General features: G+C 41.5%; 1 protein-coding gene across 3 annotated transcripts in view; it reads right to left on the bottom strand.

Moving 5' to 3' along the window:
- Positions 1-211: 211 nt before the first annotated feature.
- Positions 212-14,780, bottom strand: part of nf1b (neurofibromin 1b) — a 61,305-nt gene continuing 46,736 nt past the window's right edge. For all 3 annotated transcript variants that reach the window (XM_017489175.3, XM_017489173.3, XM_017489174.3), the window contains 20 exons: positions 14,312-14,514; positions 13,215-13,408; positions 12,215-12,355; positions 10,656-10,935; positions 9,867-10,081; positions 9,139-9,200; positions 8,857-8,971; positions 7,243-7,344; positions 6,967-7,107; positions 6,352-6,478; positions 6,110-6,241; positions 5,865-6,000; positions 5,608-5,765; positions 5,345-5,467; positions 4,161-4,285; positions 3,751-3,851; positions 3,208-3,350; positions 2,757-2,803; positions 1,618-1,834; positions 212-490 (listed from right to left, as the gene is read on the bottom strand). In XM_017489175.3, the coding sequence (XP_017344664.2) occupies positions 348-490; positions 1,618-1,834; positions 2,757-2,803; positions 3,208-3,350; positions 3,751-3,851; positions 4,161-4,285; positions 5,345-5,467; positions 5,608-5,765; positions 5,865-6,000; positions 6,110-6,241; positions 6,352-6,478; positions 6,967-7,107; positions 7,243-7,344; positions 8,857-8,971; positions 9,139-9,200; positions 9,867-10,081; positions 10,656-10,935; positions 12,215-12,355; positions 13,215-13,408; positions 14,312-14,514 (2,905 nt within the window). In that variant the 3' untranslated portion in view covers positions 212-347. The remainder of the gene's footprint in view (positions 491-1,617; positions 1,835-2,756; positions 2,804-3,207; positions 3,351-3,750; positions 3,852-4,160; positions 4,286-5,344; positions 5,468-5,607; positions 5,766-5,864; positions 6,001-6,109; positions 6,242-6,351; positions 6,479-6,966; positions 7,108-7,242; positions 7,345-8,856; positions 8,972-9,138; positions 9,201-9,866; positions 10,082-10,655; positions 10,936-12,214; positions 12,356-13,214; positions 13,409-14,311; positions 14,515-14,780) is intronic.

Here is a 14,780-nt window from a genome sequence, read left to right as displayed (position 1 = left end):
AGTCTGGAATTGTAAAGATCAGTGCTTTTCCTTTAGATACCTGGCTTGGAATAAAAATAAAGAGCTGTTGAGATGCATTAAAAAAACAAACAAAAAAAAGATCGAGGTCCATTATAAACACGAAAAAAAATTCTCCTCAAACACTGACTGGTTCCCAAACATTTGAGAACTTCTTTCCCATTAGTCCTGTGGTTTTTATTGATCGTCAGGCTGAAAGTATGGCTGAAAACCGAGGTAAGGAGGAGGAAAATAAAAATAAAAAAATAAAAAACTAAGAGGAGCAGAAGGAAGGAGTGTGTGAGTAGAAATGCAGCATGGAGTGTGTGGCCCAGCAGGGGGCGGCATTCTCATACGATCTTCTTGATGCTTGGCCTCTTGAAGCTGCCGGCGCTGCGCTGCTTCTGGACGTGGCTGGCCGAGCCGTGTCGTGCGCGTCCACTGGTGGGAACCGGCGCGCTCGGAGACAGCTCCACGTTCTCCTTATCGACACCTGCAGAGCGACAGCACACACCGAGAAAGCTGCTAAGGGACAGAGACCGGCATGTGTCGGAAAAAGAGAGATTCCCCAAGAAGACCCTGCGCTGGAAAGATTTAGAGTGTTTGCCAAACGATGCCGTTTTATTCTAAATTAGTCAAATTTTAGTCACACCCTAGTGTGAGCAATCAATCATCTGCTCTGACTCCGCCCCACTGGTGCTGACTGACACATTATAGTAGGATACTTTTTCACGACACTATTTCATAATTGACTTATTTCACGACATAATGAGTCACTTATATATTTATCGCTGCATTGACTCATTTTAGTTTTTATGTCATAGGCATATTTACTTATTTAATTTGGACTAACCTGGCATTATTCCATACAGTATAACCCCTCTGAAGTTCATTATATTTTAAGGCATAATAACCGTTGTATTCTGATTTATATTTGATTGTAGAATCTATATTAATAACTGTATAAGTCTGTGGCGGAAACCTTGCAGTTGACTTTATAAGCAGCTTTTGAATGGATGTTTCAAGGTTACATTAGCACCGAGTTAATGGTAGTGAACATTTTCATAGCTGCTGGAACAACACTCCCACTAAACATATTCAAATTAGGCTAATGCAAAAAAGGATGTGACCTCGCTGCGTAACACGGCGTCCTCGGACTCGGTGTTAAATAGAATATATTTTTTTCAAAGCCATTTGAATTTAAGGGCTCTCTTCAAAATATTCTTCACCTGCAAGCCTTTAAACCCGTACAGCCGGTACGACGGAACGATGTGTGCTGACAGCAAGTGCAGAGACGAGGACAGCTGATGCAATTTTTCTTTGATCTTTTTTTGTGCTGTTCCACTGCAACTCAACAGGCCGCATGGATCAACCGGGAACATATTAGAAACGGTGCCACTGTGATGGCGTGGGTTAAGTTATAAACCTAAAAAGCCTGCCGAGTGTGCTGTCTACGTCCACGACCGCTTGAGCATTCATTTGGGAATGTTTGTAGCATAAAATTTAAGATGATGTAAATTTATAATGTAAACAATTCTAGGCAAATTAATATATGGTTTAATGTGTGTTGTATTGGATGTATATTGGTGTGTGTGTGTGTGTGTGTGTGTGTGTACTGACCTGCCGAGTGTTGCGAGGTTGCCAGAGAGGTCATGGAGTTGGAGAGGTTGAGGTTGGCAGCGATGCTGAGTTGGCTCTGGACAGGAGGCGGATACGGAGACGTGGGTGTCCTCAGCGCCTCCTCGCTGCCTTCCTCATCGATCCCGGGGAGATAGCTGTCAATCAGCGCGTCCAGAAACTTAACGATCAGCTCAGCGTAGTCCGGGATCTGGTTTTGCTGTGGGCAGAAGGAGGGCGTGTCGGGTTAAAGAAATAAAAGCTACTATCAGTATCCATTAGATTTCTAGATATTAATGAGAGAAAAAAACCTCAATTAAAAGCTAAAAATAAATAAATAAATAAATAAATAAATTCAATTACAAGCTAAAAATAATAAATAAATAAATAGAAATTAAATTAAAAGCTAAAAAAAAAGAAAAGAATTCAATTAAAAGCTAAAGAAATTCAATTAAAAGCTAAAAAAAATATTCAATTAAAAGCTAAAAAATTCAATTAAAAGCTAAAAAAATTTCAAAAGCTAAATTTAAAAAAAATTAAATTAAAAGCTAAAAAAATTCAATTAAAATTTAAAAAAAGGAAAAAATTCAATTAAAATTTAAAAAAAGGAAAAAATTCAATTAAAAGCTTAAAAAAAAGAAAACAATTCAATTAAAAGCTAAAAAATTCAATTAAAAGCTAAAAAAATTCAAAAGCTAATTTTTTTTTAAAAAATTCAATTAAAAGCTAAAAATTTCAATTAAAAGCTAAAAAAATTCAATTAAAAGCTAAAAAAATTCAATTAAAATCTAAAAAAAAAAAAAAAAGGAAAAAAATTCAAATAAAAGCTTTAAAAAAAAAGAAAAGAAAAAAAATCATAAAATCAACCAAAACATGGTCACATTTAAACTAAAGAGGGGCAGACAAATTTTTTTCACAGGTTCCTCATTTTTAAAAATAGATTGCTAATGAAACAAGTCATTTTCTTTTCATTTTAGAAAACAGGGTCCATCTTTGAGTCAGACTACAAGAATCTCGTAGGACGGGTGTCGTTCCACTTCGATACCGGGAGTTTTTTAACGCAGACTTGGGAGTTTTCTGAAACGGAGTTTTCTCAGCCACTTCCTGTTTCTCAGTAAAGCGGAGAAATTAAGGCTTGATACCTTGGAAAAAGGCCCAGCAAATCTCCAGAGTCCATTGAACCCGAAACCTGTGGGTGAGAGAGAAAGTGGTGAAGAGGGGTAATGTAATATCAGTGTGACTTACATCAATGATCGTCCTCTCTTACCGAAACGAACCGTACTCTCCGATGAATAAGACCCTGTTACATAATATTACATTAACACAGGAATTTATTGTTGATATAATTTATGGATTTAATTCATAGGCAATGATTTTTATTCGCAGTAGCTTGATCATAATTATCACATGAATATATATAAGCAAAACTGTAGTTTGTTTACTCGCTAGTTAACGTTAACCCTCTCACACTGTGCGATTCACGTGTGAAAAACGTCGAAATCCTGTCGAAATCATGCAGTGTAAGCACAGTTTAACTCATAAAAAGTCATGTTGGAAGATCTGGGTGGGTGCGGTGTGTGTGTGTGTGTTTACTCTGAAGATATGAAGGCTGGTACTGCGGTGGTGACTCCTCATGGTACACCACACTCTGTACAATGCCATGCACCGGGTTCAGCAGGTTCGGGTCCTGGCACATGGACAGCAGCGTGTTGATCTTCGAGTCCAAGAGGTTATGACTGTAAAAGTGTCAAATAAAGATCATTATACATAAAGAAATCCGGGAGATCTTAACGATAAACTGTAGGTCTTGCTGGTGAGTTACTTTCAGCATTATAAATAAACGTGTTTTTATACTTAAATTATTTCAGAGGAATTCATTTAAGAGCTGGAATCATGGCTATCACATATGCGATCGGTGTTATTGCATCGTAAATTATACGCCAGTCGTGTTCCTGTATGCAAATACTGGCTATGCAGAACCGGTGTACAATGGGGAAGGGGCGGGGCTCGTAGGATTGACATCGTTTGCAATGCGTATATCCGTATCAGAATTTTTCCGATGTCTAATGATATTTTCCAGTTGAAGTGCGACATTAAGCATCTCATTATTCATTATAAATCGATTCTTTGACTTACACGACAGGAAAGACCTTCGGAAAGACGACGCAGGCCTCGGCTAAAAACTCGTAGAGAATTCTCTGGTCGAATTCGTCCGTCGTGTTTTTGACCTGAGTCGCCTGCAACAGAAACATACACTTCTTTATATATTTAAATATCTCCGTGAATTCCTTTTTTAAAATTTTTTTCTTTTGAAGGAAATTTGCAATATCCTTTTAAAATGGAGAAGTCGACAGCTTATGAAACCACTTTGAAGTGTCAAAAGTGATCTCCTGAAGAGGAACAGAGACGCAGATAGACAGGCAGAAAAGACAACAGGAAACAAATATGTTGCACGGACAAACACACCAAAGAGCCCTGAAAAAGGAACCGAGACGAACGGCGAAGGAGTAAGTGTGAGAAAGTGCGCGAGAGAGATGAGCTCGCACCAGCACGGTGAGGAGGAGCGCCTGGATCTTCGGGTCAGTGAGGACCTCCTCGTCCAGGAGGACGTTGGACTCGGACACGGAGACCTTCCTCAGGTGGTGGTGCTGCTGAGAGATTCGTTGGGTTTCTGTATAATAATAAAAAAAAATAAAAAAAATAAAAAAAAAGATTAATGACCATTTCAGCCTAATAAATAAATAAATAAATAAATAAATAAATAAATAAGATCACTCTGACGAAATGGTCGGTGTTTAAAGTTTGCGTCTTTACTTTGCTCTACGTCCGACGTACATTAAAACTAACGTCTACGTCGGCTGAAATATGCAAATATGCTGCGCATTTGTGTGACGGCCTGGGAAAACCCTTCACACAGAGACATTTTGATTTCGATTTTCTGCTATTTATAGCTCCGAGAACTACAGGCGTTCCCGAACTGAAATATGTTTCTCTATTGCGACCACAAGTTCCAGTATTTTTAAAATCCGATTGGCCTCCAAAAGTCAAAAGAGACTAAATTTATCATTAAAAGTCGGATTTCATTCCGACTGCCGCTCGGGAGCGTGGCGGACATTTTGACAACCGGTATCTGATGACAAAGTGAATTAGATTATGTTCGTGTCTGGCCAAACTGAGAGCCTTTAAAGGAAATCACACTTTGGCTAATGAGGTTTTAGACATCTTTAGACATGCAGAACGTGTTAACTAATCGTGTCTGTTAAACTAGCTCCTCATCAAACAGTATCTTCGCAGACGCTGTTTGATGCAAAATGATCATCATCATCATCTTCTTCCACATCAACACCAGATTTCTGATTTAATTCCACCTTTAATCTTTAGGGGCGGAGCCGACCACAGCGTTACAGTGTTTGTTCTTCTCTATAGATAAGACGTAGATATAAGATGTCACTTTCATATTTGGTTCAACTTTCTGCTCACTTTTCACCGCAGACATCTCCCGTGTGATCGGATGTGGTATTTTCAGGCAGAGAAATATGCATATTAAATACTTGAAATGCATCAAAACTATGCGCAGTCTTAACGAGGCCGGTATATCTGTTCATTGCCTGGACAACAGTGTCTGATTCAGATGCGTCATATCTGTGTGAAACCACGGTTCTTTTCAAATACAACACGCATACAGCTGCCGTCACAATCTTTTCTTCACTCGTACGCACAAAATTCACACCTATTTCGTAGTCGTTCTCAGCTACTCTCCTCATCTTGGGAGGCGTGGTGATGCCAGACTCCATCTCTGGCCTCTTTGGTGCTTTAGTGTCTGATATCAAGTGGTCGAAGCTTTTTCTCGTTCCTGCCACACACACACACACACACACAGGAAGTGGAAGTTGTCGTAGGCTTTATTTAGACTTGATTAGTATTACTTTTAACAGTGGTCAGTCACGATTCCATGACGTGGAATGCTTCATGTGTGTGCGGTGTCAGTCTTACCCAAAAGCTTTTTGGTGTTGGACTGAGATGGCTGTCCCATGTCCAAGCTCATGGATTTCCGTGTCCGAGGGCTGATTTGACCCACGACGGGGTAGTGTGCGACCAAGTACCGCTCGGAAACTTTAGGAGACGCCCAGGGATGGTTCTCTCTCAACGTCCTGTAATAAAAAACATCATGTTCGATTCATATTCAAGGTATTTTTTATTTATTTATTTTTTTTTAACAGGTCAGGGATGTTAAATCTCGCGGTTCGCACCTGCAGCCGGGGTCACTATTATGCACCGAGTACGTCACCATAGGAACGTTCTCCATGGCAACGTCGGAGAGGAGCAGAGACTTCCTGTGTTTCAGACTGCACCGGCTGCGCACTTCCTCTGACACGGTGAGCAGAGCTGCGACGATGTGCGGTGAAAGAAGAAGAAAAAAAAAAAGACAGAGTGGTCAGGAAGAAAGAACACGACTCGAATCAGTGCTGAAATTAGCGCAGGGATCAGCGCTCACCCGCCAAGTACGCGACGCTCTGCGTGTTGACCTCGAACTTGTCACAGTTGAGGTGTTTTCCCACCAGGCTGAGAAGCATGTGCAGGATGCGCACCGTCCGTGCCACGGTGGTGGGGGAAGGATGCCTGTAGCCTGAGCACGTATAGATGTGAAAGCGCCACTTTATTTTAGACACGGTTCCTTTCTCTCGCATGACTCAGAGATGACTTTTACACACCAGCGGATGTTTTATAACACCTTACCTTTGAGCAGATGACCCACAAGCGCAAAGTTGAAGTTGGAGTTGAAGTTGAGGCCGACGAAGTGATCCATCTGCTTGCACTGCCACTCCAGAGGCTTACGGATCTCCATAAACACCTCCTCAGGACTCTGCAGCAAGAAAACAAACATGGCCGCCGTGTCAGGATTACTACAACTACTACTACTACTACTACTAATAATAATAATAAATTTCCAGAGCACAAAAAACTCACTCGAAACCAGCTACAGTGCATTTTTACCTTTACCTACATTCTATAGTTATGCAAATTGACCCCAGGCCCCACCCAAATGCCCCGCCCCTTCCCCAAGGTGAGCAGCATTTGCATACTGAAACATGATCAGTAAGGTAGAAAACACTTCGAGAAGTGCTGTGATTATGTAGACTGTCCACCTTAGGGTTCCTTTTGAATTAGGTGTTACTATAGAAACAACAAAAAAAAAAAAAAACGCGTCAGAACGAGCGCATGAATATAAACCTTTGATCTGAATCGACAGAATTCACAGTGCTATAAGCTCGGTTTAATCAGAACTAAAAAGCCTGCAATGAAATTATTTTTATTTGATTTTTATGAATTGTATAGAAAGGCATGGAGCACCTTGTCGTTGAAGACGTGCATGCTGTCCAGCGTGTGTAGGTTCTGCTCCAGCAGGGCCGTGCCTGCCGAGTACAGGTTCACCTCATCCAGCTGCAGGACTGCTACGGCCACCCAGAACAGGGCCTTGTGCATGGACGAGTCCTATCCAGGATTAACAAAATGAAAAGGTATATTTTAAAAATATCTATATATATATATCCCTAGTTTATAATAGTACAACACAACGTCGTTGTTTTTACGTATCCAGTTATCTGATCCGATCTGGTGCCGGTCTACCTTGTTCAGCAGGGGCTGCAGCTTGGTGAGCGCGATGACCGTGGCCTCGATCAGAACCTGGCTGTTGTAACTGTCCGGCCCCTTCAAGCAGCTCTCCAGACCCTGTCCACACAGCAAAGGGTCCATTAGGCAGTGAATCACGCAATTCAGACGCTCTGCAGTCATTACTACAGTAACTAGCAGCTGTTATCATCCTGCAGTCACAGCTAATTGGTGTTAGAGGAAGTCTGGCTGAAGGGTCATTACCTCTGAAACAGGAAATATAAAGCCAAAGTGCATGATGCTTTCGCTTATTAAAGACAGTGCTGTGGTGGTCTTATCTTACTCTAATAGCGCAGCTATTGTCCGGGGAGGGGGGGGGGGGGGGGGGTGATTTTTTTCCATTCTCAAATTTAATATCTTTGCAAAACGAGGTATTGATTTAGTTTAAGTTTGCATACGTTGGTGCTTGAAAGTTTGTGAACCCTTGAGAATTGTCTATAGTTCTGCATAAATATGTACCTAAAACATCATCAGACTTTCACACACGTCCTAAAAGTAGATACAGGGAACCCAATTAAACAAATGAGACCAAAAATGTTATACTTGGGCATTTATTTATTTATTTGATCCAATATTGCATATCTGCGGGTGGCGGAAGTATGCGAACGTTTGCTTTCAGTATCTGGTGTGACCCCCTTGCGCAGGAATAACTGCATATAAACATTTGCGGTAAGTGTTGATCAGTCCTGCAGATCGTCTCGGAGGAATTTCAGCCCCGTACAGAACAGCTTCAACTCTGGGATGTTGGTGGGTTTCCTCACATGAACTGGCTGTTGGTTCAGGTCCTTTCACAACATTTCTATTGGACTTTGACTTGGCCATTCTAAGACATCGACTTAGACATTAACAAGACGACTTCGTCGTCTTGCTGCATGGCCCACTTCCTCTTCAGATTCAGATCACGGAAAGATGTCCTGACTGGTATCATTCAGAATTCATTGGTCCATCACCGATGGCAAATCGTCCTGGTCCAGATGCAGCAAAACAGCCCCAAGCCATGATACTACCACCACCATGTTTCACAGATGGGAGAAGGTTCTAACGCTGGAATGCAGTGTCTTCCTTTTTCCTTTCTCCAAACATAACCATTCTCATTTAAACCGAAATGTTCTGTTTTGATCTCATCCCTAAACAAAACATTTTTCCAATCGCCTTCTAGTTTGTCCACATGATCTTAAGGAAACTACAGAGGGGCTGCAATAATGTTCTTTGTGGAGAGCTGTGGCTTTCCCCTTGAGACCCTGCGATGCAAACCATTGTTGTTCTGTGTTCTCCTGATGGTGGACTCATGAACATAAACATTAGCCAATGTTATATATATATACACACATGTATACAGTGATCGGCAAGTGCGACCCCAACAGTCCCAAGGAGTCAACACTGCTACATAAGCAAACAGGCAATAAACAGATTTTTATATATTAATGTTAAGTGCATGTTGAACATTAATATAAGTGGCAGAACAAATCAGCACTGGGTGGTGTTTTGGGTGATTTTGGGAGCTGCTTTCTAGTGCCATGGAAAGATGTCTTGTAATCACTGGACAAAAATAGTCGTGGTCACGTGACTCACCTTGCTGAGGATGCGGATGATCTGTTTGATCTGACTGTGGGTGACTCGCTTGCTGATGCAGCCGAACACCACCAGAGCCCTGGGCTGTAGAGAAGGGTTGTACTGGAAAGCGAACCTGCAGACCGAGTAGCACAAAAAAAAAAAAAATGCAGAATGATTACAATATCAGTGAAAGAATGACTCACCGACTATCCTGACACACATCTACATGTCTCATAGAGTGAATCAGAACATTTTGAATAGCAGAGTACAGAGGATGAGTGGGTGGGTTTGGTTACTTACTTCTGAGCCAATTCGGTCCACTGATCAAGCCATTTGCAACCCGGAATGTCCCTCATGCAAGCCTGACAGGAAGAAATGAGACCGGATTACTCACAAATGACTCGCACCGTTCATTACGCCGATGACAGACACGTCCCCCGCTATTTAACCCCGTTCAGTGGCGTGTATCTGCTTCTAAAGACAACAAGAGACAATAAGTGTACCTTGATATGTGATTATTAATTCAAATACCCAATTCAAACCGTGGCAATCGTTTCAATTGCATACAACAACGAGTATATGGTGTGTGGAAAAACCCTGTGGGTTCTTCAACGCTGTTAAAATAACCTGGCAGCGGCTGTATGAGGAAGTGTTCATGCTAAAAATACGAAGGCCACGTTTTTGTAAATGGAACTGGTACACGAGCCGATGTCAGCTAGTATGCAGTATACTGTGGTTTCTAGGTTAGAGCAGAAATACTTTTCAGGACATTTAAAGCTAAGCCAAAGCAGCATTACGTGATCTTTAAGAAAGAAAAAGATGGTGTGCAGGCAAAAAAAAAAAAAAAAAAAAAAAAAAAACGTAGAATAAATTATTATCTATTATACTTCTGCTCAAATATTGAGAACGTACGGAAGGAAGGAAAGAAAGAAATTCTTCTGAAAGCCCGGCTGACCGTCTCGTCTGATGGCTCCCAAGGGGGAAAAAAAACGTAATATGGTCGCTGACCGTCAATCGTGATCAAGTACCTCCATGATCTCCAGCAGAGCCTCGGTCACCGTCTCCAGTGAGGAGAGCGCGAAGGTCTCTCGCTCGTACGATCCCGGCGAGAAGGAGCGATCCCTGTAGCTGGAGCGGAAAGCTATGACGGCCGCAGACTTGACTTTACTGATGCCGAACAGCAGGTAAAACTTAGGCAGTGAGAATTCGGTCAGACTCAGCCTCAACACCTGCTTGGTCTCTTCTGCACGATGGGACAGAGGAAGAAGAAAAACCCCACCACCACCACCACCACAGCATTTGTTATTAACCTGCTCAAAGACTGATTCAGATTATTTAGGATAAAAGAAGAAGCCATTAATCGAGACTAACGACGAAGCAAGAAAATATTCTATTTCTGTGGTCCAAATAAGCCTAACATCTCACTGTAGCAGGAAGGGTGGCTTTGGGTACATCTCGTGGTTAGCTGTTTCTTTTTCTGTGGCTGTATCGCGCTACCCTGGTGCTACAACTGAAACCATGGCAACTGGCAGCACACTACAGAACGGAACGCCCGCTAAAAACCAAAACAGACTGATCTGACTGGAATGAGGTGAAAAATCTGTCACGTCTGGACCTTCCTTAGTTATCATAAGGTCTTGGGTTACATTATTAGCGAATTATTGGCATTTCTGCCGTTGAGCTCTAGCAACCATCTGATTGATAGTACTGTTATTGTTTTTTTTGGTCTTTTCATTAAACACGATGAGCTCTCCTGGGGGCGTAACTATACCGTAGGTAACGCCTCAGATCGATACGGTGTGTGCGCATGCCCTCACCGCTAAAGTTGAGCTGCGAGCAAGTGCAGAGCGAGTGGATGATGTTAATGACGAGGCCGTGGGTGGAGGCGCGCAGCGAGAGCGGCCCTGTGGCCACCAGCAGCGTCACCACGTGAAACAGGTAGGGCAGGTGAGCCGCCACGTCCAGCAGGTTGTTGAAGGACAGCATGAGCATGTAGCGTGCCAGGATGGCGATGTCGTCCCACATCAGGTGCTGTTCCAGCGTCGGCGTCGGGGACAGGCACGTCTTATCGATGATCTTGCACATGCGGATAATAACCTGGGCAAAGAAGTTCAGATTACGGAGGGACCGCGTTTCAAAACATTAAAGCCTGGAGTATACTACAGGATTTCTAGCCTAGTAATACGAAACGGTGGCTGTACGACTTTCGGGCCCGACGTGATGAACGAGAACATTCACGTCACAGGAAATTCCAAAGAAACCCATGATACGGAATGAAAAGTTTAATCGTTTAATCATAAACCGGTCATGGGTGATGTGATTGGACGAGCAGAACAGCCAATTAGGACACCATGCCATTATTATGCGCAATGTAAAAATGAGCACAAACAAACAGAAGATCTGAAAAAATAAATAAATAAATAAATCTGTTAAAGCGGGTACGTCCAGCTCCATCCCTGTGCAAGGTAATGTCAACTGCATGCAAATACATCTTGGGATTTAGCATGAGTGTCTTTCGTGAAGTGTTGCAGCACATGTGCATAAGTGAAACAGGAAATTAAACCCGTTAAAAAAAAAAAAAAAAAAAAAAAAAAAAAAAAACCCCAGTAACCCTTATACTAAGGGGACAAAGCAGCCCCTGTGCTGGTCTTCCTGCTCAGGCACGTCTCCCGCTGGCACGACCTCACATGACTCGAACAATCCCCGCAGTCATAATAGAGAAGTGAGAAAACATTTTTTTTTTTTTAAAAAACACATGCACACACCTTCACACAGAGCAAAGCGCAAAGGCAATCAGAAAAAAAAAAAAAAAACACAGATGGAGTGAAACTTTAAACTTAAAACACTGACTCTCATAAACAGACTTATAGCCACATGATGCCATGGCAGAGGTCAAAAAATAAATAAATAAATAAATAAATAAATAAATAAATAAATAAATAAATAAGACCAAGTGAGGAAAGTCTGAGGGACCGGAAAATAACATAGATAGAGATGGTAATAAGTCTATTGTTTTATATTATACAATGATATACACTATATATATATATATATATAAATATATATATATATATATATATATATATATATATATATATATATATATAAAAACAGTGAAATCCTCTTGAAAGCCTGATTCAGATTATACAGATTACATCATTTTGCCTTTTTTTTTTTCCCTCAGCACTTAAGTTAGATAACAGCTTAGTGATGTCACGAAATATGCACCACGGCTTTCGACCGATCACATCTGAGATTAGAGGAACACTTTTAAAAATGGAACATTCAAGCTCAGGTACCTACCATGTGAAAATTCTGATTATGGTACATTCTGGCATACTTTGTGTGTGTGTGTGTGTGTGTGTGTGTGTGTCACCTTGCTAGACACCAGTTTGACATTGCCAGAAGCCAGAGCCACGGCGGTGTCCGCCATCACCTCGGCCTTGATGGAGCCCAGTCCTCCTGTAGCACTGGTCTTAATGAAGCTGTCCAGCACCACGTCCAGCAGGTCTGTGATCTGAAGAGGGTCAGAGACGGAGTGAGCTGTGACGATCAATGTCTTTCATTTTACACCTTACAGAAAAAAAAATGATCAGCACATATACTGTACATAAGGAATAAATCACAACAGGACGTGATGTTAGAGGAAAAATAATAAACGATATAATATAGCTTCTTGACGAGTCTGTGATTTTCTAGGCAGATACTATAAGGTGGGGGGGTGGGGGGTGGGGGGGGGTGTTTCTCCCTGGCTCAAATAAACAGACAAAATATTATTGGACCTATTTAAATAAATAGTGCCTATTTTATTAAACTGCTTGTAAAATAAATCTATACTTAAGGGGTCCATCATTGTATTTTATTTCATTTTTATTATATTGAAGTCCTTGTTCTCGTTGTTGCTATAGAAACGTAGTGTAGCTGTCACAGCTAGTAGTAGAAAATGAATCTTTTGACCAATCAGATGTATGTGAGAATTCATCAGTGCTGCTAGAAAGTCCAAGGTGAAATTTATTGGCAGACAAATTATTTAAATGTCAAATGTGTGGTTTGTTTAAAGATGCAGTATGACACACATGGAACCCTGGTGGTTAGGGATTTTATTTCTCCCTACGGTGAAAATTTGCATCGTCTCCCCTGAGAACCAGGAGACAACCTAGCGTCATTATAATCAAACAGGAAAATAAGAACTCCTTGGGGAGATTATAGAGCAGAGTTGAGTCCACAAGAATAGCTGTTCCTATCAGAGTAAACACGTGGACAAAGCACTATACTCGAGCGACGTGGTACGATAGACACTATAAAGATAACGTCTGGACAGTATAGACGTGATTTGACTTGATAAAATGTATTTCTAGGATCACGGCATGTCGTACTTGACCCAGGCTGCCCCAGATCTTGGCCTGGATGGACGGGTACATCTGCTTCTCGTTGATCGTCATGGTGATGAGCTTGTCCAGGATGGCGGTGACCCGCTGGCGCTTGGCATCGTCGTTGTGCTTGCAGAAGCGGACCAGGTTGAGCAGCCAGGGAGTCATGTACTCCAGACAGAGGTGTTTCAACTCGATACCTGCACACGGAGCAAAGACATCTAAGATTCAGTTTCCTCAGCCGATCTGCAAGTCTGCGCGATTTCAAACGTGACACCAAAAGCGTGTCGAGTCGAGTCAAAATCAAACGTTTCATCACTAAAGAGAGCGGCAACGCAAAGCGGACAGATTTTTCCACTTTTAAAATATAACATTCTTAACCTCTTTGAAGAACGACCGACGTCCCTAAACAACGTTTATAAGTAAATGCTGAGAGATTGTCAGCTTTATCAATTATTTATTTATTTATTTATTAAATATTGCTCTCAGGTCAGCAAAAACTCTATGGCTCTAAATATTACTAGGAAAAAGTATATGAATATGAATATTGTATATTTCAATTATAAACACATCTCAATAAATAAATAAAAACATTTGTTTTTCTCTGGTGTATTTAATAAATGTACATTTTTACGCATGTCCCCCCCCCTTTTTTTTTTGTTTTGAAATTTCTACTTCAAAAATTCAGGGGGATTTGTATTTCGGATTCTGAATTTTTTTTTAAATCAGAAATCTTACCCCTGGTCATTTCAGAGCGGGGGGGGGGGGGGGGGGGGGGGGGGTTTAAAAAAAAGGCAAGTTTATAATTAAATAATTAAATAAATTTTACATGAAAAATACTTTAGATGAAAAATTCAAATATGTTTTTATCAAAAAAAACAAGAACTTTAAATGCTATTTTGGCCCAATAAATGGATGCCTCTGCCAGGAGGTTAAGCCTTGTCTGTGGTAACTGTGGTAACAAATCAACAAAGAAACACACAATCTAGGTCTCGGCTTCTGGATTGAGGGAGTGGTCCGGGATCCTCTACAGCCTCGTCAGACGCACTGACGTTGCCAGGATTACAAAAGGGAACGAAAGAAGAACACTGAGAGGCACTGACTGGACTTGCTGAAGCCGGAGATACACTCCTCGAGGAACTCCAGCGTGAGGTGGGGCTCGTTAGCTGCCAGCGTCTTGCTGATGGAGACGATGAAGAGGGTGTTGTTGGCCGGGATGCACAGACCCGACGTCTCCAGCAGCTGGCCCTCGATCTTCAGGTTAAAGGTGCAGGTTAAGGCGCAGAGGAGATTATAAGCTGCTGACCTGCACACACAAGCGTGAGAGAAGAGTGGAAAATCAATAAGTACATAAAAAAAATTAGGTTTTACAGGCGCAAGCTGAAAACCCGAACCGCTCCATAAATACTGCATCGAAGCTTCTGTAGACGAGGGTAAAGCCTCATATACAGAACAAAGGAATAAAACGTGACGTGATCGGAAAATAGTCTAATTTAATTCGTCGATACCTTCTGACCAATCAGAATCAAGAATTCAGCAGTGCTGTGGTATATAAAGCACACGTGGTACGTA

This window comes from Ictalurus punctatus, chromosome 16 (genome assembly GCF_001660625.3).
Source record: "Ictalurus punctatus breed USDA103 chromosome 16, Coco_2.0, whole genome shotgun sequence".
NCBI lineage: Eukaryota > Metazoa > Chordata > Actinopteri > Siluriformes > Ictaluridae > Ictalurus > Ictalurus punctatus.
Note: the sequence above shows the minus strand (reverse complement) of the source record. Positions and strands in the feature narration are given on the sequence as shown.